At 42.5% G+C, this 24,643-nt stretch overlaps 2 protein-coding genes across 3 annotated transcripts in view; one reads left to right on the top strand and one right to left on the bottom strand.

Annotated features, from left to right (window-relative positions):
* Positions 1-346: 346 nt before the first annotated feature.
* Positions 347-12,856, top strand: itpka (inositol-trisphosphate 3-kinase A). Its single transcript, XM_052086220.1, has 7 exons — positions 347-900; positions 7,951-8,047; positions 8,167-8,380; positions 9,241-9,445; positions 10,465-10,566; positions 11,587-11,658; positions 12,008-12,856. Exons 1-7 carry the CDS (start codon positions 655-657, stop codon positions 12,209-12,211), a joined length of 1,140 nt encoding a protein of 379 aa, XP_051942180.1. The 5' UTR covers positions 347-654; the 3' UTR covers positions 12,212-12,856.
* A 3,906-nt stretch (positions 12,857-16,762) lies between these two features.
* ltk (leukocyte receptor tyrosine kinase) overlaps positions 16,763-24,643 on the bottom strand; it is a 64,535-nt gene continuing 56,654 nt past the window's right edge. For both annotated transcript variants that reach the window (XM_052086170.1, XM_052086171.1), the window contains exons 27-29: positions 20,809-20,943; positions 20,629-20,719; positions 16,763-19,485 (exon numbers count right to left, since the gene is read on the bottom strand). In XM_052086170.1, coding sequence (XP_051942130.1) covers positions 18,484-19,485; positions 20,629-20,719; positions 20,809-20,943 — 1,228 coding nt within the window. In that variant the 3' untranslated portion in view covers positions 16,763-18,483. The remainder of the gene's footprint in view (positions 19,486-20,628; positions 20,720-20,808; positions 20,944-24,643) is intronic.

Here is a 24,643-nt window from a genome sequence, read left to right as displayed (position 1 = left end):
TTACAAGAAGAATTACCGTTTATGAATACAGTACCTGTTATTTATGAATTTATGTAATTAGAAATGTATGAATTTACTGTTCATAAAACAATGTTTGTAAAAATCACGGCCATATGTATTTTATGAAACAATGAAATAAAACAGAATATATAATTTTATCAAAAGTAACTACTTTACATATTTAGCATATACAGTACTGTATTCATTTATGATTTGTTTGTATTCATTTATTTGAATCAAAATAAGTGTGACTAAAGGCAGAATTCTTTATGATTCAATTACAAAAAAAGTTTGCTCGCCCGCACTGTACATAATTTTGGATTGAGTGCGCAGGCGTGAACCACATGAACGCGGTTCGTGCACCAGCACACAACTCAGCGGAGACGACTCTCTTTTGCACAGAAGCAACGAGGAAGTGTGGGTTCAACCGTTTGAATACTGAAAAAGCTTCCTCACAAGCGTGAAGCTCCTGAAGGCAGCACGAGCCTCGAAGTCGTGCTCTGCCACGACGCGTTCAATGTCACCCAAAAGAGCGTAGGAACTCCAACGATTAGGGTCTGACTTTTTTTTTTAGACAAGTGCTTCCTCCAGAGTTGCGATGAACTCCCACAGTGTGTCAAGCGAATTGAACCGGCGAGCGCGTTCGGAAGTGTGATGGACCCACATCGAGTACCGCAAGTGACCATCACCCCGGATGGGGGCTGCTTCTCAAGGGAGATGAAGCAGGAGGACTGGGAGGAAGGCGAAGCGGTGGACGGGAGCCTGCGGAGGAAGGTGTCCACCTCCTCCGTCTCCTCCACCGGCTCCTCTGCGGCGGAATCAGAGGATGACCTGCTGAGCGACAACGAGAGTAAAAGTAAAGGCATCATCACTCTGGAGCCCCTGGTGGACAGTGGAGAGGTGGGTGCACCATTACGGAAAATAGAGCAGGGTGAAACTGCATCAATAATCACAGAAAATCCATCCATCCATTTTCTGAACCACTATATGCTCACGAGGGTCGCGGGCGATTTGGATCCCATTCAACCTGTCTTTGGGCGGTTCACTCTGAACTGGTATATACAAATCTATATATCATACCTGAACTGGTATATACATATCTGTAATCGTATGTTAAATTATTATTTTCATTTTATCTGTCATTCGCAAAGAAGAGCCATCCACTGACAAACAACGAACCCCTCAACTTACATATCTATCAATTGATCATTGATATGTGATCCAGTCTCCTGTGTGTCAACACAATTGAGCCAACCTTGGTAACCCAATCTGCACAAAATCCATAGTTCCCTATTAGCGAGAGGGTTGGAAAAATAACCCAGTATTTTTTTTATTTTATTTTTTTTTGTGGGGAGACAATTAGCCACATTCAGGCAAATGTAATGAAACTTCCCAAGGCTGGGAATTTTCTTATTTACAATGTTAGCTCTTGACATGTAGATACAGTTCTCTTTACAATACATCTTTCTTTCTTTCGGTTCTATCGTGGCCACGTTTGGCCAGTTGAAATGCCTGAAAGACATTTTTTTTTAATTCTCTGTTCTCAGTTGTATTAAATTATATAATGTGTGGGAAATGACATTTCAAATGTAACATTTGATTTCTTAATTTTTTTACTTCATGTTTTCTACCAGGTGTTTACATTTAAATTAGTCAAGACAATTCGCTATTCATGGTTGAGTTTGGTCCTAAGCCCCGGTGAATAGCAATTATGCACCATATTATTAGCAGTATAGGAAGAATATATGTACTAAAAATGCATAGAAATGTCACTTTTTTTAGGTGTATTTTACAACATGTGCATTGTCGCGAATAAAACTGGACTCTGAAAGTTTACAAGAACAACAACAAAAACATGGGTAGTTATACTATTGACAATAACTGATGTCAGTGGAAAAACGTTATGCCATTAAATGTTACAAAAAAACACCAAACAAACAGGAAAACCCTGAAAAATAACAGACTATGCTAAAATGTGCCAAATAAAATTGAATGAGTTGTAAAACTTAAAAAGGCCAGAGGATGAAAGAGTTTGGGAGTCAACGTTTCGTCTTTATTTAGGCCTTGAACTATTTATATTGGCAAGTACAAATATTTGAATGTTATTTGCAAATCTTTGCTCTGCGGGTTTTAGTCCCTTACCGGGACGAATAACAAGAGTTGACTCTATTCCTGAGTTGCAGAAGTCAACAAAAAATTGAGGCAAGCAAGGCTACATAAGATGATGTGGAAAAACTGAATCTGGCCTTAATGATGACCCCTTAAATTAAAACCTAAATAAAATGCATGTACATTATATATTAGTCTATTTTAATGTTACCAAAGTCTTCCAAAGGAGGTAGATGGCCCACCTTTGAGACTTTCCCATTGGGATTTTCCTGTTGGAGAATCATTCGACACATGTCGATTGATGTGGCTTAATTTCATTACATGCATCAAACAATTGAAAGCAAAAGTGCAAATGAATAGAATGAGATCCTCGACCCGCTCCGTTGTCCTTTGGTACAATTACCCACACGACAGAACACTTCAGCGGTGAGGCCAAAGCCAGCATAATTGCAGCACATAAACAGCAGTACGCAAACAACGTCCTCCCAAAGGATCTCTTTCAGACAATTAAAACGGAGCCCATTATACCGTGGTAAACATCTGTTTATCTGCTTGATTTTAAAGTGCCATCAAATGTCAACGTGAGTACTTAAGCAAAGGCGTCATTGCGGGAAAGAAACCACTTCTACATTTCTGCGGTTACTGTATATACCACTGTCCTGTCCTCTGCTTATGTAAGTTTTGTCTTGTTTTAGGTCATCATAATGACATATTGGGCAAATCTCGTCCCGTTGTTTGTTTCCTTCCTATTACAAAAGATAATCGTCTGGCCATGTCATTAAGCAGACCAATGAAATTAGGTTATCTCTGCCTCGACTTATCAAAGGCTTCCATCACCGTAACAAGCTTTGCAGTGCTCACGAACCGAAACAAGTTTTGTTGACCACGGGGCACCTTTTGACAAGAGCACTTTGTCACAATAAGGTCCAACCATCAAATGTAATGCTTTTGAAAACACAATGCAACAACACAACACTGGTCCACAATTTAATACTTTTTTTAAAAAATCAGAGATGCAAGCAAATCTTTCTACATTATTTTATTTATTTTTGGGGTGTTTCCGAATAAGCCCTCGGTTTTTCTCTAGCACATGAGGTTTTAATAATAATAAATAATAGTAATAATAATAATAATATGTAATACAGGTAGGTTTAGCGCGGTTTTTATTTTTCTGAAATGTCATTGCTAAAATTTACTCCATATGGTGAAATGCTTTGATAGGTCAAACTCCTGTGCGAGAAAAAAAAATCGAAACATTAAAAAAAAAAATTGGTGTCAAGCAAATGTTGAGTGACACTGACACATAAAGCCATATCTGATTCAACGTTGCTATTGACCAGTTGTAGTTTCTTTGAATTTAATTCACTCAGTTTGGGCTTTGGAAAGCTTTTACATGTTACATAACAAAAAAACATGACAAAAACTACAGCCGCACATCTTTGAAATGAATCATAATCCCACTGAATCAAACTAAATCATTACATTTTAAAATGTACCGGTACCGTTTTTGAGTTATATCGGACACTATGTATTGACTAGGTATGTATCGAATCATCATTTATTGGTGACATGCACACTCCGACAATGCATACTTGTAAATTAACATTCGGTATTAAGCAATCGCTCTGTCTGTATTCAGGAATGCATCCGTCATTCATCATCACAGTTAATTGCGACTGTTTTTAAGGTGTTTTTTTTTTGTTTTGGGTCCACTCTGGATTACTTCTTTTTACGCTTCAGTGGCAGCAGGCAATGTTGTTTGGCTAAATTCTCCCTGCCTCAATGTTCCTCTCCACATCACATTACATTTCCCTCACTTGTCATCAAAGGTAACAGCAGTTTACTTTTTGTAACGCTCGCATGACTGCAAAGTATATTCAACTGTGATGACGCCACAACACGAACACTAGAACACGTTTTTTTTTCTATTAGGATCCCCTGTGGGACCGTCGAGCCTTTTAAAGTTTCAATGTTGCTCTGTCCCTCCTTAGACACACATACTGCAGGTGTTGCGGGAGCGGCCTCAAGTTAAACACAGGCCGACGGTGTCTGTGTGTATATGTTAATCTTCTTGGTCGAAGAACATTTTTGTTTGTCGATGCTTCTCAGTCAGACCTGACTTGCTTTTATTGAGCACAATTTGCGAGATACAATGGCCACGAAGGGTTTGAATTTCTCTCACGATAATAAGAGAATTGCAAGGCTGACTGTGCTCATAGACAGTGCAGTGGTTCGTCTTCTCTAGGTCAACAGTGTCACCGCTAAACGTTATTCTTTCACTCATCCTCCTCGCTTCTCCATTAACTCATTCACTCCCAAAGACGTTTTTAAACGTTGTTTCAGACTTGGCTGTTACTGAATGAGTTAAAAGGTCGGCGCTTGTCATTTTCTCTTCAACATCGTCAATACAAATGACCCGATAGGAGCGCACATTCACACCGATTTCACCATTCCTAGAGAATATAGAACTATCGCCGATCTGTTTTCATCGCCAGATTGGATTGGAGCGACAGTGTTTAGTGCCCTTCTCCGCCCACACACAGACACACACACATTTGAAAGGCGAACATGGCATTATGCAATAATGCTCTTTTCATTTTTTCCACCCCCCCTTTTTAGCAAATCGAGCTTTGACATTTAACAAGGCACCGTTACAGGAAGTCAGTATCACTTCCACATCACTATAAAGCTGCAGTATTTCATAAGTTAAGCGCTCAGAAGAGACTTATCATTTCTACTGCTTTCATGCTGAGTTTGTATCGCCCTGTCAAAGGTGTCAGCACACTTTAATACGGCAGATACGAGTCACAGAGCCTGTCGGTCTGTCTCACGCCTGCCTCTTCACTTTCTTTCCCTTGGATGCGAGTGCCGCTGTAGCCTGTGCTCGCAGCATTGCCATGGGCAACCGCTTGGATCAGCTCTGCTTCGTCACCCTGGGTGTCCCACATGCCAGGAATCTCTGGCCAAACACAAAGAGAGCTGCAGTGCTGATCGGAAAAAACATGCCAGACGCACCTTATCTAGCGACAAATCACAGGAATGCACAGTTGTAAATGACTGCAGTGGATTGTTTAGGGCTGAAGGATTTGGAAAAATATTTTAATTCTGTTTTTTCCCCCCCTCAGTATTCCAATTTGATGTGTTTTTTTTCAAGGTCCCCTTCTCATGTAAGCAATACATTAATTGGGGGTTTATTATGCACACGTTTTAGTCTTATAGGTTAGATTTAATCAAAAACAAAAGCAAATGAACCATGAATACAACAGTTTATTTCCAGTATCCACTTCATTCTGAGTTAACTTACTGGTAAACACCTGCAGACTTTTAAGCGTTCACTACAACAAATTCGGAAAATTCTACCAAACTAGGGTGGTCTAAACATGAGTCATAGATGTCATAGATGAGAAATCGTTGGCACCGCCCTACCCACTCTTGAGGACTTGCACACTGCAAGAATCAAGACAAGGGCACGGAAAATCCTCCTGGATCCCCCGCACCCTGCCCACCACCTTTTTCAGCCACTCCCCTCAGGCAGACGCTACAGAACCATGCGCACCAAATCCAGTAGACACTTAAACAGCTTCGTCCCTCTAGCCATTAACTCCTTAAACAGTCACTGACATAGTCACTCTTCTTGCACCACAAAATGGTACTACAAAACTACTGATTACTCTAAAATGGTTCAATGATTTTGTTGTTTACGGTGATACTAGTGCAGCGTGTTATACCGGAGACAAATTCCTTGTGTGTTCTACATACTTGGCCAATAAAGATGATTCTGATTCTGATTCTGATTCTGAAAACAACAATAAGGAGAAATCTGTAGTATGGAAATCATGCTAGCGAATAAATAAATAAATAAATACATAAATAAAGGCCCAAATGAAACATCCATCCATTTTCTGATCCGCTTTATCCTCACCAGGGTCGCGAGGGGAGTGCTGGAGCCTATCCCAGCTGTCTTCAGGTAGAAGGCGGGGGACACCCTGAACCAATTGTCAGCCAATCGCAGGGCGCACATTGACAAAAAGAAAAAAAAAACATTGGTGCTTACACTCACACCGAGCCTAAACATCTTTAGACTTCTATCATTGAATCTGTCCAGTATGTGCAAGTTGGCGAGAACAAAGCAAAATATGAAATTACATAAGCAAATGCAATTGAGTTTTGAGACAGTTACCTCAACCGATTGGAGTGACAGTTACACAGAGATCCATGGTTTTTATAAATGACCCCCAGTGAAGCTTCATCTTTTGACTTTTCTCATTAGAGTTACACACAAGAGGAATGGTTACCAGTCAATCACGAGACATCACAGAACAAGCTAAAAATCATATCACACCTATGATAGACTCCAGCTCACCCATGACCCTAACGAGTGGATGGATCAACGACAGTTTCTCTACCCAACCCTTCAGTTGAAAATTAATTGTTAATTGAAATAAATTCAACATTGACAGAAGCAATACCATTTTGGACCACTGTTATTTATGTAATGCAATATAGTCATGTTATCTATACGCACATTTAAAAAAGAAAAATCTAGGCTATTGACAGACCAGTAACTCATATGCTGGTGTTGTGAAATATTGCAATCATTACATAAACATGATAAACGTATAAAATAATACACTAATGCAGCTGGTACATGCAGGTGGAGGAAGGGCCGAAGGACTTGAAGCAAAAAAAAAAAAAAGAAAATTAAAGAAAAAAAAAGACAAATCCATTTTACTTTCAAAAATTTTGCATGTAGAACAATTATTTGAGAAGTAATCAGTGCAACACAACAGCGCGCGTTTCATTTCCTCTTTCCATCACGTCGCCGTAGCACAACATGACGCCCCTATCACGCCAGTGGAAGAGGACAACATGTCAAAGTTGCACACAGACAACTGGCAATTATCTAGCATTGAGTGTGTCACGTTTTCGAGAAGTGTGATAATGTCACTAAACATTTCGAACACTTCAGCTCGAGCCACTTTTATTGCAGGGAAATAAATCAGGCAATTCCCTGAAAGTGTGAAGCACCGCTGTGCGTTTCTGTGAAATATGAAGCTGTCACTTTGTTTTCCTTGTGTCCGTTTGCATATTCGCATGTGTGACAAGAGAGGGGCGAGAAAGCAGCGGCGAAGGATGCAGCCCTCCAAACAAGCATATGAAATAAACATTTCATAAACCAGCAACTCAGCAATTAAGCCCCGAAAACCTTCGTCCTACAATTCTGCCGTTATAAAGATAACAATGCTTAGTTTTGGTTGCAGTACAGTTGTCATCTGCAAACTACAACCACAAAAATACACATACGACTCATTTAGTACCTCTGACTGTCAAAACAGAGCAATTTATTTTTTTATATCGGGGGGGACAGCTCCCTACAGTTACAGACACAGTTTGGAGACAGCAAAGAAAGCCACATTACATCAATGGTACCGTGGGCTGTAGTTCTAACTGTTTGATTCAGTACACTGAGCATGAAACTATGAAATGTGTTGAAAAACATTTTTAAATTACACACTGTCATGTCTTTAGGTTATGTTCATGTCTGGTTTGGTTTAGGAAATTGTGTGACAACTTTCCATACCGTAAGTAAACGCTCTGTGGATGATTGTGTGAAAATGACGAAAGTAGAAAAACAAAATACACTCCCCTGAAAAAATATCGGACCATCCATCCCTTCATTTTCTGCATCTGATATTAAACTTGATCTGTGATTTATCCTTCTTGGGGCGCTCTTTATGGTTGAGTTAGGGACAGACATTGTTTTCTGTGGTTTTTGGGGGTGGGGGGCTTTTCTAAATTACATAACATCTTTTTTATTGTGATGATGTCTATGTTCATCAGACCAGGCCATGGTGGAAGTTGAAGACTATCATCCACTGGCCCTTTAGCGCTGCCCAAAGAAGAAAGCTAAACTGGGTGCAGCTCGCTGGTCATAAAGGTAAGGTTGGCCCACTTGAATCACTTCCCATGACCCTCCTTCATGCCCACCGCACCTCCCCTCCCTTAATGTCCTAATCATAACACCAGACTTAGTGGAGGCTGAACATGTGATGCCAGGTAACTTCAGAGCGGCAGACGAGGGCAACATTCTGAAGAAATTTTCTGAGAATGAGGTGCGGTGCTTTGAAAGGCTGAGCGGTGACGCTCTGCTGCCGTTCGTGCCCGTTTACCACGGCGTGGTGGAGAAAGACGGAGAATCCTTCATACGCATGGCTGACCTGCTGGCAGCCTTTGACCTTCCAAATGTTATGGACTGCAAGATGGGAGTAAGGTAACTAAGCTATGTCTAAAGGGTGATTTCTTTCACCTATTTTCTTATTTTAAATGGATTTAACGCAAACATTTGACTATCATTTAAAAATATTGACAGTAACATTTCATGCTAGTATCTACAGGAGCTTGTCAGTTGACAGTGAACCTATGTTGCCATGGTAACGCAAATTTCGGCAGAAGTCACTAACCCCCGTAACGCGGTTGTATCATCATAGTTACAAGAAAATATGAATTAAAAATTCTGTGTGTGTGTGTGTGAGACGTGGAGAATGGTGACAGTATGTTCTGCTTAAAAGTAAAGTGCTTTGTAAGGGAACACCTGTTCTAATTGCACACTTTATTCTTGACTTCCTCCCATAGTATGATGTGCAAGTACACACAAAATATGCACAAACAGGTTTGCACCCTTTAACTCCCCTTTTGTTACGGAAAAGTCTTCAAAAACTAAAGTACCCGTCCACACACGAGCTGTACGGCGGCACATTTGCATCACATTCACACGCTCGGGGTGTCCCTGGAGACTCCCCTGTTTGTTTGTTAACCACTCACTTTCAAAACCGCTCACTTGCACAAACACCGTTGAGCACCGTACGCTAGAGTTTCCTCTCAGCTTCCCCTTGCAGAGTTGCTCTGCTTTTCAAAAACTGAAACTGAAAAGTCACATGCTTGTTTACTGACACAGTATCGAGTAACAAAAAAAAACACAGTCCGAGTGCCAATTTAACAAAACCATCGCGAGTCTTGTCAATAAAACAAGGAAGTGAAAGTCATGCACGCCCTGAATGTAAATAGCCTCTGACATTTTGGAGTGTGGCCTTCAATGCCGATGGCGTGTAAACATTCTCCTCCTGCTTGTAGAACCTACTTGGAGGAAGAACTGGTTCGAGCGCGGGAGCGGCCCAAGCCAAGGGAGGACCTGTACAAGAAGATGGTGGAGGTTGACAGCCAAGGCCCGACTGCCCAGGAACACTCCCAGTGTGGCGTCACTAAACCTCGCTACATGCAGTGGAGGGAAAGCCTGAGCTCCAGCAACACCATGGGCTTCAGGATAGACGGCATCAAGGTACATACAGACGGCCACTTTGTAACACACTTTCACATAACCTCGACTTCATCCATTGCATCCATTTTCCAATCCGCTTAACCTCACAAGGGTCGCGGGCGGGCTGGAGTCTAGCAGTAGGCGGAGCACATTCTGAAATGGTTGCCAGCCAATTGCAGGGCACATAAGAGACGAGCAACCATTCGTGCTCACAATCACACCTCGGGACAATTTGGAGTGTTGCATTAATCTACCATGCATGATTTTGGAATGTGGGAAGAAACCAGAATACCCAGATAAAACCCACGTTTGCATGGGGAGAACACGCAAACTCCACACAGGAAGACCAGAGCCAGAGCCGAACCCTGCACCTCTGCACTGTGAGGCCGACCTGCTAACCAGTCGCCCACCGTGCCGCCCACATGATAACCTTTACTTCATAGGCGATAAAAATACCAACACGATTCAACATATTCACCAATAATCATTCTTGTAGCCAACATCATGAAACACTTAGATAAGGTCATTTGATGGTGGATGTCTTTCCAAATGCGTTGCTAACATTAATGCTACCTTCGTTAACATTCCTCCAGATCACCGCTGTCCCTTTTTTCCCCCCTGCCAATCAAGATCTCAATTGCAGAGGTTTGGAAAAATCAAAATGTCTAATATGACAACAACAACAAAAAAAGAATCTGTTTCCAAATGTAGACGCTAAATGTTAAAAGCCATGAGAAAAATGAAAGGCCACGCTCACCTAAAGTTGGTAATCTACTTAAGTACAGTAACCATTTGACTTTCAATCGAAGTACATTAAGTTGCCCCATCCAGGTCAAAAATATATTTACAACAAAGCTCATATTAAAGCCCTCGAGTGCTTTTCAGATCAGAAATTCATTTGTCAACGGAATCTTCGAAAAATCAAGTGTATTTTCTGTTTTTATCAGGTCAAGTCAAACAAATCATTTGGAGCTTTGCCTGACATGCATGCGTTCACGGTAACCTTATTGTCTTATTATGCGTCTTTTCCTTGTGTTCAGAAATGTGACGGCACGTGTCGGACTGACTTCAAGAAAACCAGGTCGGAGCAGGATATCATCGAGTCGTTCAAGGACTTTGTCGGTGACAACGTCGACATTATAGTAAGTGGCAGCAAACAAAGATGAGAACACTGGAATATTGCACACAAGGACAGACACGTACAAGGCAACCCTGATAAAAATAAAAGCTACAATGCAATGGAATAAAAACATGAATGTTATATTAATTGCAGGCCAAACTGTCAATAATTGTAAATGTGTGAATGGTTGTTTACATGTGCCCTGCTATTGACAGGCCACTGTTTCTGTTGCGCAGGGTGGGCTGCAACCCTAATGAGGACAAATGCAAAAGGAAATGGATATACATGGAAATTTTGAGGATTTTTTTTTTTGTAAAATTAAAGATCAGAGTGAGTTTTAAAAAAATGAATCTAATTATTGCTTACAAATTATATATCACTCCACGAAAGTGAAGTCAGTGGTCCTGGTATTTCACGACATGAGAGTCAAGTGTAGTTATCGTCGAAAGTATAGTAGATGACATTTTTCAAGTGTAGCTAATGTTGCGGCTGGTGAACGTGTGGATCGGTGCAGGATGTGGTTCCACATCTGCAAACATCTGTTATGCTGTGGAAAAAAGTAAGTGAAATAAGCCAAGTCATACCGTTTGACCTGCATTAGCAAACTGACAGAAGGATTCCAAGCTCAAAGCAAATATTCACACACTACCCAAATATCGATGTGTCCACATCTGCTTTACGTCTCATATAAAGTGTCATGACGGGGGAAGCGCCAAATTCGAATACAACCATCACAATGATTGACCTACAAGTTCTAATTTCAAAACAACTATCCCATAGGGAAAATTGTAGCCTTTGTGGCTTAAACTGTCTCAAGAATAAAGACAAATTAACCACTATCATAAGGTAAAACTACTCAAGTAGAAAGGAGGAACTCTTGGTAATATTAGAATGTCAACGATTGTGTTGCTCAATGGCCAGACGCGTTCTTATGCATTGTGGTCTCACTCATACCCTCTGCGGTACTGTCACATTAAACTGCTCATGGCAAGTTTAATGAATGTCATGTGCTTATTATGTGCGTGTCTTGATTTCTTCACAGCAGTCCTACCTGAGCAGACTGATGGAGATCCAACAGGCTCTGAAAACATCGACGTTCTTCAAGCAGCATGAGGTGATGATGAGGAGTAGTAACGGCGAGCTTGCATTTTAGGTCCACTGCACCATTTCACAATCCATATTGTCAGCAAAATAAGTTCATTTAAATCCTGTCATTAAATCATTGGTTAATTGCTTCATTGTAAAAATGTAAATGGAAATTTGAAGTTTGAAATTGGAATGAAGTAATTTTCTGTAGGCATTTACGTACTGTTTTCCATCCATCCGTTTTCATTCCAGCTCGTCTTGTTAAGGGTTTGGTCTCCGTGGACGCATTTGGTTGGCTTTCGTTGAACAGTCTGTTTATTATTGCGCTGTTGAGTTGCGCGGCCCCTTAGTGAGAGGTGTCGTTTTCCCTCCTCCAGGTCATCGGCAGTTCTCTGCTTTTCATCCACGACCACACGGGCAACGCTCAGGTGTGGATGATTGACTTTGGCAAGACCACCGCGTTGCCGGAGGGCCACGTGCTGAAGCACGACGTTCCCTGGCGAGAGGGCAACCGAGAGGACGGATACCTTTTGGGCCTGCAAAACCTCATCCGCACCATGGAGGCCCTAAGCAGCAAATGAGTCTGGCTTGGAAAGTGGACACGCAAGTGGGTGAAAGGTCGCCAGGCTTTTAAAGAGCAATGAAAGCGGACTGAGGTTTTTATGTCGAAGGCAGCAGGTGTTCACACCGTTTTGACAAAACTAAGACCCAGCGACAAAATACAGGGTTGAAGGTACAAAATTATCCAAAAGGGCTTGGCAAGAAGTACAATTAAGATTCAGTTTGTGTAATTTGCCACAAAGGATCCAGAGAACTAGTCGGTGAGCAAACAAACTGACAGTTTTAATTCAGCTTTCATAACATACGACCAAAAGAAAGCAGTGTTCGTTTGAAAATGGAAAGGAACCATCTGCTGATGTTTTTCATGTAATATTAAGTTTCCATTTCAAGCATGACCTCAGTTTCATGACCTCAACACCGTTTTACAGAGCTCTAAAATCCCTGGTAAAAGTGAACCTACATTTTGAGGCTTTAGGTTTTTTAGTCTTTTTTTTTTTTTTAAACAAAATTCTGGGGCAGACTTACTGGAACGAGCAGCAAGTTCTGTTGAGCCTTGTTAACAGGTTCAACATGTTTTTGAGAGATCTGCAAAAATAAGTCTAACACATTGAATAATTCATCAATGGGCAGGAGGAAAAAAGAAAATGTGTTTATTCTCAAAATTATTCATTCATTCATTCATCTTCCGAGCCGCTTGATCCTCACTAGGGTCGCGGAGGGTGCTGGAGCCTATCCCAGCTGTCTTCGGGCAGTAGGCGGGGGACACCCTGAATCGGTTGCCAGCCAATCGCAGGGCACACAGAAACGAACAACCATTCGCACTCACACTCACACCTAGGGACAATTTAGAGTGTTCAATCAGCCTGCCACGCATGTTTTTGGAATGTGGGAGGAAACCGGAGCTTCTCAAAATTAAACAAAAACAAATATAAAAGTCGAAAATAAGATTCAGTAAAAACTTAAAGCATTGATAAAACAGCCACTGGGATGGGCAACAGGTCACTGAACAAACAGGGAATGAGTGAAAGCACGGAACAAAATAGAAATAAATCGACGAGACAACACGAAACACCCGCATCACAAAGGTTTGGAGGGAGCTGATTGGTTAAAACAAGGGACCAAATGAAAAGCACAGGTGAACCCAATAACCAAGCGTGACACCAGACAAAGGATCACAAGGAGAACGTGAAATAAAATTTCAAACCCAAACCAAAGTCAACAAAGACAGATCATGACAAAAGTGAAGGGCATCAATCTAAGTATCATTTCGATCAAGGTGAATAATATTTCGGAAAACACATTTAAATTTGATATTTAGAGCAGGATGAGAGATTTCAACATTGGGATACGGGGCTTGGCAAGTCCGTCAGTTATTCTGCCACTAGGTGGCGCAAGACCACTTTAATCGTGCTTTCCCAGACGGTGATCAACGGGAAACATTATGGTCATTTAAAATGTATTTTAAAGCAAAAACCCAACAGCTTTTGAATACAATATGTACCAAATATTTAAACATTTATATATTCTAAGTGAATGCAAGGAGCCTTTCAAGTTTTAGGTAATCTGATTGAGTCAAATTGTTTTATTTCTCATATTTTCTTCAACAGTGTGACATGATTTGACAAATGTCTAAAGATACTATTAATGAACACATTGATTTAGGCCTATTGAAATGGCTCAGACGAATGTATATGGGGCTACAGTAAAGAGGGAAATGCTGTTGATTTTTACCTTTTAACAGTAAAACACTATTGTGGCATCTGAATGGGTTCGCTTGCATTTATTTTCTTTCTTTCTGCTTCTTTCTTATTTGGTGAGGAATTATACACAGAGTAACTACACAAAACAAATACACACGATTGAGCTCTGTATATGTTTATTAACTTTGGGCACATTTTGGTTAGATGCAAGTGTGAAAAACAGTTTACATTGCATAGTGTTTACACTCAGCAAATATGACAGCTCAATGGAATATAGAATGCATAAACCGGGTTTGGCAACGTATGGGGGGGGCATTTCGAGGTACACGCATATGGACATGCAATCAGAGCAAAGTTGGGCATTTTTCTTCCTTTATGATCAAAAATCGGCAGAGGCCAGATTATTTCATTATCTGTATTTTATTGTAAGATTATCCTGTGGTATGAGATGTGTTAGACTAATTTCTGCTCATGGATATGCTTGGAAATTATATAATAGATGGTCAAAGTGTGGTCAAACCGAGTTGTACCGCGGCACGTATATCGTTCCCTGAAATGGAACGAATAATAGCCAGTGAGGAAGCTCACTATTTAAAGAATTGATTGTGTTGAGTGTGTGTAAGGTGTCGAAATAGTTTGCAACCGCCATATCATTATCAGGTAAGGGAATATTTCTTCCTTTTCATATAGGGTACTTTTCTACTAAGTGAGTCACTGAGAACTGGAGTGGGCTAAACAATGTTAACCTCATCTTTAAATTGAATACGTGTCTGAATCAAGGTTTAGTTTCAATTTCGATATTTGGTTGCCCTCATCACTTTTAGTTTGCAAGACATCTGGGACAACTCCCATTTCTCCCAAAATTGTTCAGCAATAAAAATTAATGTGTCTTTGTCCCTCTTTCTATGATGACAACGTTTATGAAAGAAAGAAAAAAAAATAAATGGTCTACCAGATGTCAAAAGGTGTGAAATTACAAATTTAAAATATCTGCCTTGGCTCAATAAAGGTTGGGAATCCCTATAAACATCTACTACGCGAGTTAATTTCACATTTAAAGTGTTTTCCAAATGCGGCTCTGTGAAATTCATGTCAAAGGAAAACTCCATAATCCGAGATTTTCAGGAATCCTCAGAATTAAATTTCTTTGGTGAATGCAATGGGATTCACAGTTTACGTATGGTGGATGTTTCAGAAGCCTAAATGGGAGAACGGCCGCAAGAAAGGCAAGCAAACGGAAGAATATGGACCTAAAATTATAGAGCAGGAACATAATGATTTTTTAAAACTTGCCGTGTGGTGTCTGTCACATATTAAATATCGTTATGTTTATACCCCACTTAACAAATAAACATTTGCGTCTCAAAGCAGACAAAAAGTACCACCTGTATACATATGACCCATTTTGTAAAAATACAGACACTTATAGTTGCAGATTATTATTGATTGCTGAGGAACAATTCACAAGAATACTCATATTCAACATAATATATGTTGTGTGATAAAGAACACAGGCACACGAATCGAGCAGCTCATTGTCCATGTCACAGCTAAAGAACTCCCTCTGCTGAGTAAACGTGGCTACTACAACTCTTGTCGTAATATCCAATGGCAGTGATCGACTTCAAATAAAAGTGCAATATATACAGTATGTATTTATGAGAAGTTAAAATAAAATTAAAATGTTAGTCCATTGTATCTAGTTCAGTATAAAAATCATCCAATACTTCACAGCTGTCATCTTCTGTTTTGGGTCAAGAGGCTAAAAGCTGAAACAACTTCATAACTACAGTACATGCTACACCGGGTGAACATAAATGAGCACAAAAATATATCTTTGCTTCAAGTGGAATATTAGCATTATGTCAGAGATTTATACTTTCTTGTACAGTAGTCATTAGCTTAACTCGGTTAACTATCTTCTCTTAGTTTAGCTCCTGCACTACCAAATGGAGCTCATCGATCGGGTTTAGTCCAGCAATTTGAGCAGACTTGTGTTTTAATTAAAAAAATCTATCTATCTATCTATACACACACACACACACACACACACACACACACACACACACACACACAAACTCAAATGTGTGAGAAAAAAACCTCACCGAAATGAAAATATGCATGTAAAATAATTGATATTAATACTGGTAAATGAATTATCATTTTAAGTTTTTATTATTCAGAATGAATTTAATTATACTTAATCAACTAATTAGTGAATACAAATGATTATTTACAACAGATTATTGAGATCAAAGAACACAAAATGAAGAAAAACATGTTTACTACCAATTTTCGGCAAAAACTGCGGTGGCATCCTGACTTAGGAGTATGACTGCAATTGGTTAGTTTTTTTTTCTTCTCTGTATTTAAAAACAGAATGTTATTTCAAATTGACAGTGCAGGAAATGTGCAAACAAACTGATTATGATTTAGTTATTGGTTTGGTCCATAACATGTCAGGAAATGGAAGAAAAAAAATATTATTTTACAAAGTAAATGTTTGCAAATGTCATATTTTGATTAAACACAATGATAATCAAAAAGAGACGACAGAAATATGAGAATATTTACTGTTGAGAGGGTAAAATTCCAACTATCTTCGGTTAAACAATGTCTCAAAACGATTGCTCGATTGTCAAAAAAAATTGTCGATTAACCAATTGCTGCACCTCTACTTATGAGTCTATTCCGAAATGTTTCATTCACAAAATAAATTTGAGGTACGAGCAACCTTCGAGTGAATTGAACTCATAGGTCACGGTACCATAAAAGTTGGCCGTACGTGGCCCGTGGGCCAAGCCCACGTGAGTTAAAATTTAAAAGCCAGCAAGAAAAGAGCTACATGGTGTACAAACAGCAACATCATCATCATGAAGTCGTCACCTGGACAACATTGCCAAAAATGAGACACGCTTTCTTCTTTCAAAACCATCTCTGTATAGAAAAATACATGTTATTGCAGAAATTATAAAGTCGGGTATTTTTCACATTATTCCTTCAGAACAAGTCCCAAAAACTCTTCTGTGAAACCCGATTTTTGTTTTTTGTTTTTGTTGATTCAAAATTCCGACAAAGCAAAATGCTCTGAGGTTCATATATTGGACACTCCAACATCCAAACCGCTGGCCACAATTGTAAGTGCCAAAGCTTCCCGGAGACAAAAATTAAATCAAATTAAAAAAAGTTGAAAATATTTCAACATTTTGGAGACAATGTGACCAGAATAAACACAATAAGCCTGTTGTCATGTACTGATATTGTCCTATGTTGCTTTTGCTCTGTTCTCTTTTCTCTACGTCTGACCCCTTTCAAACATTCAAATGAATGTCCAGTAAACATCCATCTAGCTCCAAACAACAGGGGGAGTACTTGGATATCAAAGTCCCCAGTTGCTCAGTAAAACTGTTCAGATATCAAAAAGGCGTACATATCCACCGCACTGCGTAACCAAGCAGCCGAACAGGACAGGTTTAAAAAAAAAAATGGAAAGGAAGAAATGAAAGACTCCTGCTCTCTGAATCCCAATGCAGATGAGTCTCCTTCCAGCATTGTAATCATCAGAACCATTACATGAGCTCATCATTTACTACCTGGCTGGCACAGTGGATGTAGAAAGTCAATCATAAATGGCTTAATGCATCTCTAAATGTATTTTTGACTCTGATTTTAAAATGTGTTTATGTTTGTTTTTAGCACATCAGGTCTTTGAGCTCATTTTTTGTTATTGTTGTTAAGTCTAATTTATAAAAAGGTTGTGCAGTACGGATTTTGCCATAGGTTCATAGGTTGTAATTTCTAGTTACGTTTCAGAAAAAAAATCTACCAGATGCTGAACCTACCCCTTAATCAGAATCAGAATCATCTTTATTGGCCAAGTATGTAGAACACACAAGGAATTTGTCTCCGGTATAACACGCTGCACTAGTATCATCGTAAACAACAAAATCATTGAACCATTTTAGAGTAACCAGTAGTTTTGTAGTACCATTTTGTGGTGCAAGAAGAGTGACTATGTCAGTGACTGTTTAAGGAGTTAATGGCTAGAGGGAAGAAGCTGTTTAAGTGTCTCCTATGTGCTACTAAATATTTCATATAGGGTCAGGAAAAATGATCTGACACAGCTTAGCCTCACAAGTTTTTATATGAACTGCACAATGCACCCATTCATCCATTTTGTATTCCACTTGTACTGTTCATGGATACACCTCAGAACTGTGAGGCAGATGAGTTAACCACTAGCGTACTTGTCATGGATGCATTTTGTCTTCAATTTAGTGTGACCCTTTAAGACTGACATCTGAGAATTGAAATGGCCGCTGATAGAGAAAAAGGTTGTTGACCCCTAACTTAGATCAAAGCAAAAACAGTAAACAAAAAATGTGAGTTTTCTTGAATCAGTCTGAATTATTTAGAGCAAATAACGTAGGATAGGCCCTCGCTTCAAGAAAAATCTACGAACAGGCAAATATAGTAAGTGTTGGTTCACTGTAGACAGCATATACATTTTCACATTATTAAAAACAAAAAGGAGTAAGGAGTTTGTAATGAGTTATCATTTTGTTTTTAAAGAAAACCTGTTATGTTGACTTTCAGATTGGTGTGACACTCAGATCCTCAGACAGAGAAAAGCCGGAGTCTCGGTCTCGTGAGGGCTTCTCAGCCTTGGTTTGTCTCTTTACGTCCTCGTGCCCGTAGCTGGCGTGGCGCTTGAGCAGCAGCTTGGGCATGAAGAAAGAGGAAGTGGATGAGGAGGAGGACGTGTAGAGGCCCAGAGTCAGCCCCATGCCCAGCCCAGAGGACATGCTGGGGGCAGAGTTGGTGTTTTTGAGAGCTTCTGGAGCTTTGGTCTGGACCACCAAGGGCAGACTCTCTGCTTCATAGCTGTGCTCGTCGTAGGCGTAATTGACGTTTCCGCAGGGGAAACTCTGCAGCTTGGCTAGGTCAATGCCCCCCTTAGAGGGGGCGCCGCTGCTCTGGCTCTTATTGTGGGGCACGCTAAGCACGGTTTGAGGCTGGCAAGAAGGGGACGCAGAAATACAGAGAGCGGCAGGTTTGATGTGGGAGCAATTGGAGTAGCCTGCTCGGTTGAACTCTGAGGAGGACTGAGCGGCTGCGTTGCAGGAAGGAGGACTTGAGATGGGCACAGACTGAGCGTGAGCCAAGGTCTTATTGCCCTTTAAGCTTTCCAAGACCCAAGAGCCATACGTTGGGTTCCACAAATTCTTGGTTTTGTTTTTCAGCCGTTGGCTCCCCGAACGAGACTTGTTTGTGGAGCAAGGTTGGCGCAAGGGAGGCTCGGGCTGCAGCACAAGGCCACCCTTGCACGCATTGGCCGCCGGGGCCGCCTCAGCCCAGGAGGGATCCGGGAGCACCTCGCGGCATGGCATCGTCTCGTTCTGTAGAAAGCGAGGTTTGGCGGGCTGAGGGAACAGAGGCGAGGGCGCCAGGCTCAAGGAGGAGGAGGAGGCCAAGGAGAGGAGAGGAGCGAAGTTGGTAGGCGTGGAGTCAGAGGGATGGATCACTGCGGCGCTATCGTCATCGGTGGTGGGCCGATATTCCACTGGCAGAGGTGTGTTGATCACCTCCGGATCCTGATGTGACAAGTGAGATCAAACGAGAAAGATGAAAGGACCGTTTTTCATTTGGTACATCTCATAGAAATGCTTAAACCATCAAACTCCATCTGGTCCGCCACATCATTTTCTGTGGCCCACGAAAGCAAATAAAGTGCAAAGTACTTGATGTTTCTCGCAAAAAAAACAAAACAAATCCTACTTCATCATAAGGTGGAAGATAGTTTGTGAACTTTTTAAAATCAAATCATTGTTAACAATTTGTAATCATAACCAAATGCAGTTGCAGAGGCCCTCTGAGGGGAAATCTATTACTACGATGTGGCCCGTGACGCAAATGACACTCCTGGTTTACACAGTCTAATAGGAGCTTTATTGTCCCCTACGGAAACGTTTCAGATAAGCCCAAAAAACAAGACTATCTACTCGAACCAGAATCCCAGGAAATTTTAACATTATTAAAAGTGGATCACTTTATTGTGTGAATATCATTAAAAAATTTCTGTTAGTATATTGAAAAGGTGAAACATACTGTCATACACAGAAACATTTGCTCTCAGATCGCCAATTCCTACCTACCGGTACATAAAAAATGTGTGATGTAAAATGTAATATTCACCATTTGAAGTAATGAAAGAGTATTATGTGAAAATTATTGAATTAGTACATAAATGAAACTCAAGAAAATTCCACGGTGAAACACATCCATACGTCCAAAATGTAGCACCTATTGACTACCAAACTGAAAACAAAGAAAAGCCCTGAGGGTGGTGAAAATATTAAAAGAACCAATTACACTACCAAATCCAGTCTTGGAGATTAAATTCAGATTCAAACACTCTTTCTTTGTAAAGATAATCATGCACACATTTGTTTGACCCGGTCAGGGAAATATTAATTTAATGTGACAGTTTGCTTACTTTTGTAATTTGCGGTGTTGTACAACTGCACTAAACCACACAGACTGTGAACTAATATTTCATCTCACATGTAATCTAATACTGAAATATTATACACAGCCTTCAGTAGCATACGGTTCTTCTCCACCACCACAATGCCAATAAATTGTACAATGGGCATTAATAGAATGCTTCACACAACTCTTGAATTGGATCTGATCAGCATGGGCAGGTGTACCGAATGAAATGATAAAAAGTGTACCTGAGTGCAGTAGTTGATTCTCTCAAGAATAGTGGAGAAGTTGGGCCGATGTTCAGGACAATGCTGCCAGCACTGGGTCATGATCCGATAACTAAACACAGACACGACTATGATTAGTTTGACTTGACTGGAATTTAAAAGTTCTCGACTTAACCAATTTGCTGTGCTGTGAGCACTCACACAGGGCCCGGGCAACCCTCTGGGGGGTCCATCCGACCTCCACTGGTAACAAATTCCAGCACCTCCTGGTTTGTTTTACATGGGTATGGCATGTAGCCTAGCGAGAGAATCTCCCACAGCAGTACTCCAAACGACCTGCGGGGGAGACAAAATTCTACAATTGAGCACGCATACAACGTGCTGTACATGAACTGACAATTAAAATTATAAATTAATTACAGTAAACACACACAAAAAAACCCTAAACAATGCTGAGTTCACAAATATAAGAATCTTAAAATTATACTTTTTTAAAGGTGGAAGCCAGGGGCAGAAAATAATGAAAATAGCAGGGGCCCAAAATTGAACCCTGTGGAACACCATACAACCTGCCCGCAGACAGCTGGGATAGGCTCCAGCACGCCACGCGACCTTTGTGAGGATAAGCGGGTCAGAAAATGGATGGATGGATATATGTTCTCGAAAATTTACTTCTTAATTGTTTGTTTATATATAGTTGGGTCTCTGGAGTGCGAAATAAAACAACCAAGTAAGTCTTTTGTTATCCGACTTGTCACGTCGCGTGTCCGCCAGCAGGTGGCGGGTTTTCTCACCCGCCATCTGCGCACCTGTCCGTAATTTCGGGCTGATTACTCTCCTATATTAATGAGACTCCGGCAGTTCTCCCACTGCCGGAGAATTCCTCACCGTGCCATTGATCTCTCGTGCTAATTCCTCTATTTGTAGATTACTCGTTGCCTTCTTGCCTTGCGGCCTTGACTCTTGCCATTCGCGTTAGTCACTAAATTGAATACTTCGATATTGCCTAATCAGTAGCTCCTCGCACTTTGTTTTTTCAGCGAGCGTTTTCAGTTGTTTCCTTATTTCTTCCCTGGTCCTTATTTGACCAGCGTTTTGTGTTTCCGTTTTTTCCCTGTCGGGCTCTTTCTGTTTTTGTCATTAAAGACACTCTTTGCTTTGAGAAAATTCTTTCGTTGTCTGTTTTCCGGGGATCCAATCCTTTATTTTTTCGTTCTGCACGGAGCGATCATTATCGCTTCGGGCAGATCGTGACAGAATTCTCCGGCCACCATGGATCCCGCAGACATCGAAAAAATTTTTTCCGCTCTTTCCCGACAAGAGCAACAGATGAGTCAGCAGGGCCAAGCCATTAGGGAACTCCGTGGCGCGGTCTCCATGCTGGCTCATCGGTCCGATGATTTAGAACCTCGGTTGGTCCGGGTGGAAGAGCGGAGACCATCTCCCCCCGGGGTTCATTCTATTATTCCCGAAGCGCCCTCCTCATATCCCATTATGACGAGGGAGCCATCGCTTCCACACCCCCCTCGCTACGGGGGCGAGCACGGGCAGTGTGGACACTTCCTCCACCTGTGCTCTCTCATATTCGACCTACAGCCTTCTGCCTATGCTAATGACGCCGCCAAGGTGGCTTATGTCATGAGTCTGTTAACAGGTCCGGCGGCATCGTGGGCGATTGCGACCAGTGATGCTAAGCCGAATCTCCGTACCTCGTTCCCCGACTTCGTGGCTGCGTTCCGCCGGGTGTTCCATCATCCCGTGCGAGGCAGAGAGGCAGAGGGCCGGCTACTCGCCCTCCACCAGGGAGAGCGATCGGTGGCGGATTACTCCATCGAGTTCCGGATCCTGGCCGCCCAGAGTGGATACGATGATCGGGCGCTGTGTGGCCTGTTTCGCCGCGGGCTAAACCCTCAACTCAAGGACGAGCTGGCGACCCGCGACCACAGCACCAACCTGGAGGAATTAATCGACCTCTCCCTCCTCATGGACAATCGCCTGAGGGAGCGAAGCCGGGAGCGTGGAGGTGATCGGTCCCAGTTCCGACGAACACCCACGGAGGAACAGGTGCAGCTGGGAGGCAGGGACGCTGGTGCGGAGGAAAGAAAGCGTCGTTTCAGCGACCGAGCGACGACTGACGGCGTTCCACCATCTCCTCACGCCGCAACCAGCCATCCGGGGTCGTCACCCCCTGCCCACCAGGAGTACTGTGAGTCACGACCGCGCGCGCCCCCCTTCGAGTCTAGGCGAGTCGACTCGCGGCCTGGACACCCCAACAGACTCGTACTCGAGGGGGAGATATTAACGGGGCCCCGGTCGTGGCGGGTTCGGGCTCTGGTAGACTCGGGGGCTGATGACTGTATAATGGACACCGATCTCGCATCCGAGCTGGGTTGTTCCGTGGAGAGGTTGATAGATAGGAAGCGGGTTTGTGATCTTGATGGGCGCCTCCTGGCGGTAGTTACGCATAGGACGGAGCCGTTGAAACTTCTACTGTCCGGCAACCATGTCGAACATCGCCGTTTTTACCTAATGCCGTCTCGCAATGCCCCGATCGTTCTCGGGTTACCCTGGCTGAAGACACACAATCCCGTGATTTCCTGGGCGCGCCCAGCGATAGACAGCTGGAGCCCATATTGTTACCAGCACTGTCTACAATCGGCCGTCGGGAAGCATGAACGTGTCACGCCCCCCGAGGAGATCTGCCTTGACGGAGTGCCGGATTGCTATCGGGATCTAAAGGAGGTGTTCAGCGAGGATCGTGCCCACTCTTTGCCCCCACACCGCCCCTACGATTGTGCTATAGACCTGCAGGCGGGCGCTCCGTTGCCGACCTCGCGGCTGTATCAGGTGTCCCAACCCGAGCGCGAGGCATTGACGGAGTACATCAACAGCTCGCTCGCCGCAGGTCTTATTAGACCATCGCGTTCACCGTTAGGGGTGGGTTTTTTCTTCGTAGGGAAAAAAGACAAGACCCTGCGACCCTGCGTAGATTATCGGGGATTAAACGAGATAACTATTAAGAATAGGTACCCGCTACCCTTGCTGGACTCCGCCTTCGCCCCATTACAGTCAGCCACCATTTTCTCCAAATTAGACTTGCGCAGCGCTTACCACTTGGTTCGCATCCGGGAGGGTGACGAGTGGAAGACGGCTTTTAAGACCCCTCTGGGTCATTTTGAATACTTGGTTATGCCTTTTGGGCTCACCAACGCCCCTGCCGTTTTCCAAAACCTAATCAATGATGTGCTAAGGGACATGATTAACATCTTTTGTTTCGTTTACCTTGACGATATTTTAATTTTTTCCCGGTCATTACACGAGCACCAGCAACACGTTAGGCTGGTGCTACAACGTCTACTGGAGAACCGGCTCTTCGTCAAGGCAGAAAAGTGTGAATTCCATGTCCCCGTCATCTCCTTCCTAGGGTTCATTATTGAACAGGGCAGGTTAAGGGCGGACCCCATTAAGACGCGTGCCGTCACTAACTGGCCGGTTCCAACCAATCGCAAGGAACTGCAGCGCTTTCTGGGGTTCGCCAACTTCTACCGACGCTTCATCCGCGGTTATAGTCAGAAGGCGCTCCCCTTAACCCGCCTTACGTCCATTAAAACCCCATTTAAGTGGGATCCGACCGCGGATGCGGCGTTCGCAAACCTGAAGGCGGCGTTCACCAGTCCCCCCGTACTACAGCACCCTGATCCTGATCTCCCCTTTATCGTGGAGGTGGACGCCTCGGATTCGGGGGTGGGGGCTGTGCTGTCCCAGCGCTCTCCGGTCGACCAGAAGTTGCACCCCTGCGCCTTCTTCTCCCGTCGACTCAGTGCCGCCGAGTCCAATTACGACGTGGGCAACCGTGAACTGTTGGCAGTTGTGACCGCCTTGCAGGAGTGGCGGCACTGGCTCGAGGGGGCAAAGGAACCCTTTACGGTCTACACAGATCATAAGAACCTCGCCTACCTTCGCTCCGCCAAAAGACTGAACGCCCGTCAGGCCCGGTGGGCCCTCTTCCTCACCAGGTTCGACTTCATCCTCACCT

Source organism: Hippocampus zosterae, chromosome 14 (genome assembly GCF_025434085.1).
Source record: "Hippocampus zosterae strain Florida chromosome 14, ASM2543408v3, whole genome shotgun sequence".
In the NCBI taxonomy this organism is placed as follows: Eukaryota; Metazoa; Chordata; class Actinopteri; order Syngnathiformes; family Syngnathidae; genus Hippocampus; species Hippocampus zosterae.
The sequence above is the reverse complement of the archived record's forward strand: the minus strand, read 5'-3'. Positions and strand labels throughout refer to the sequence as shown.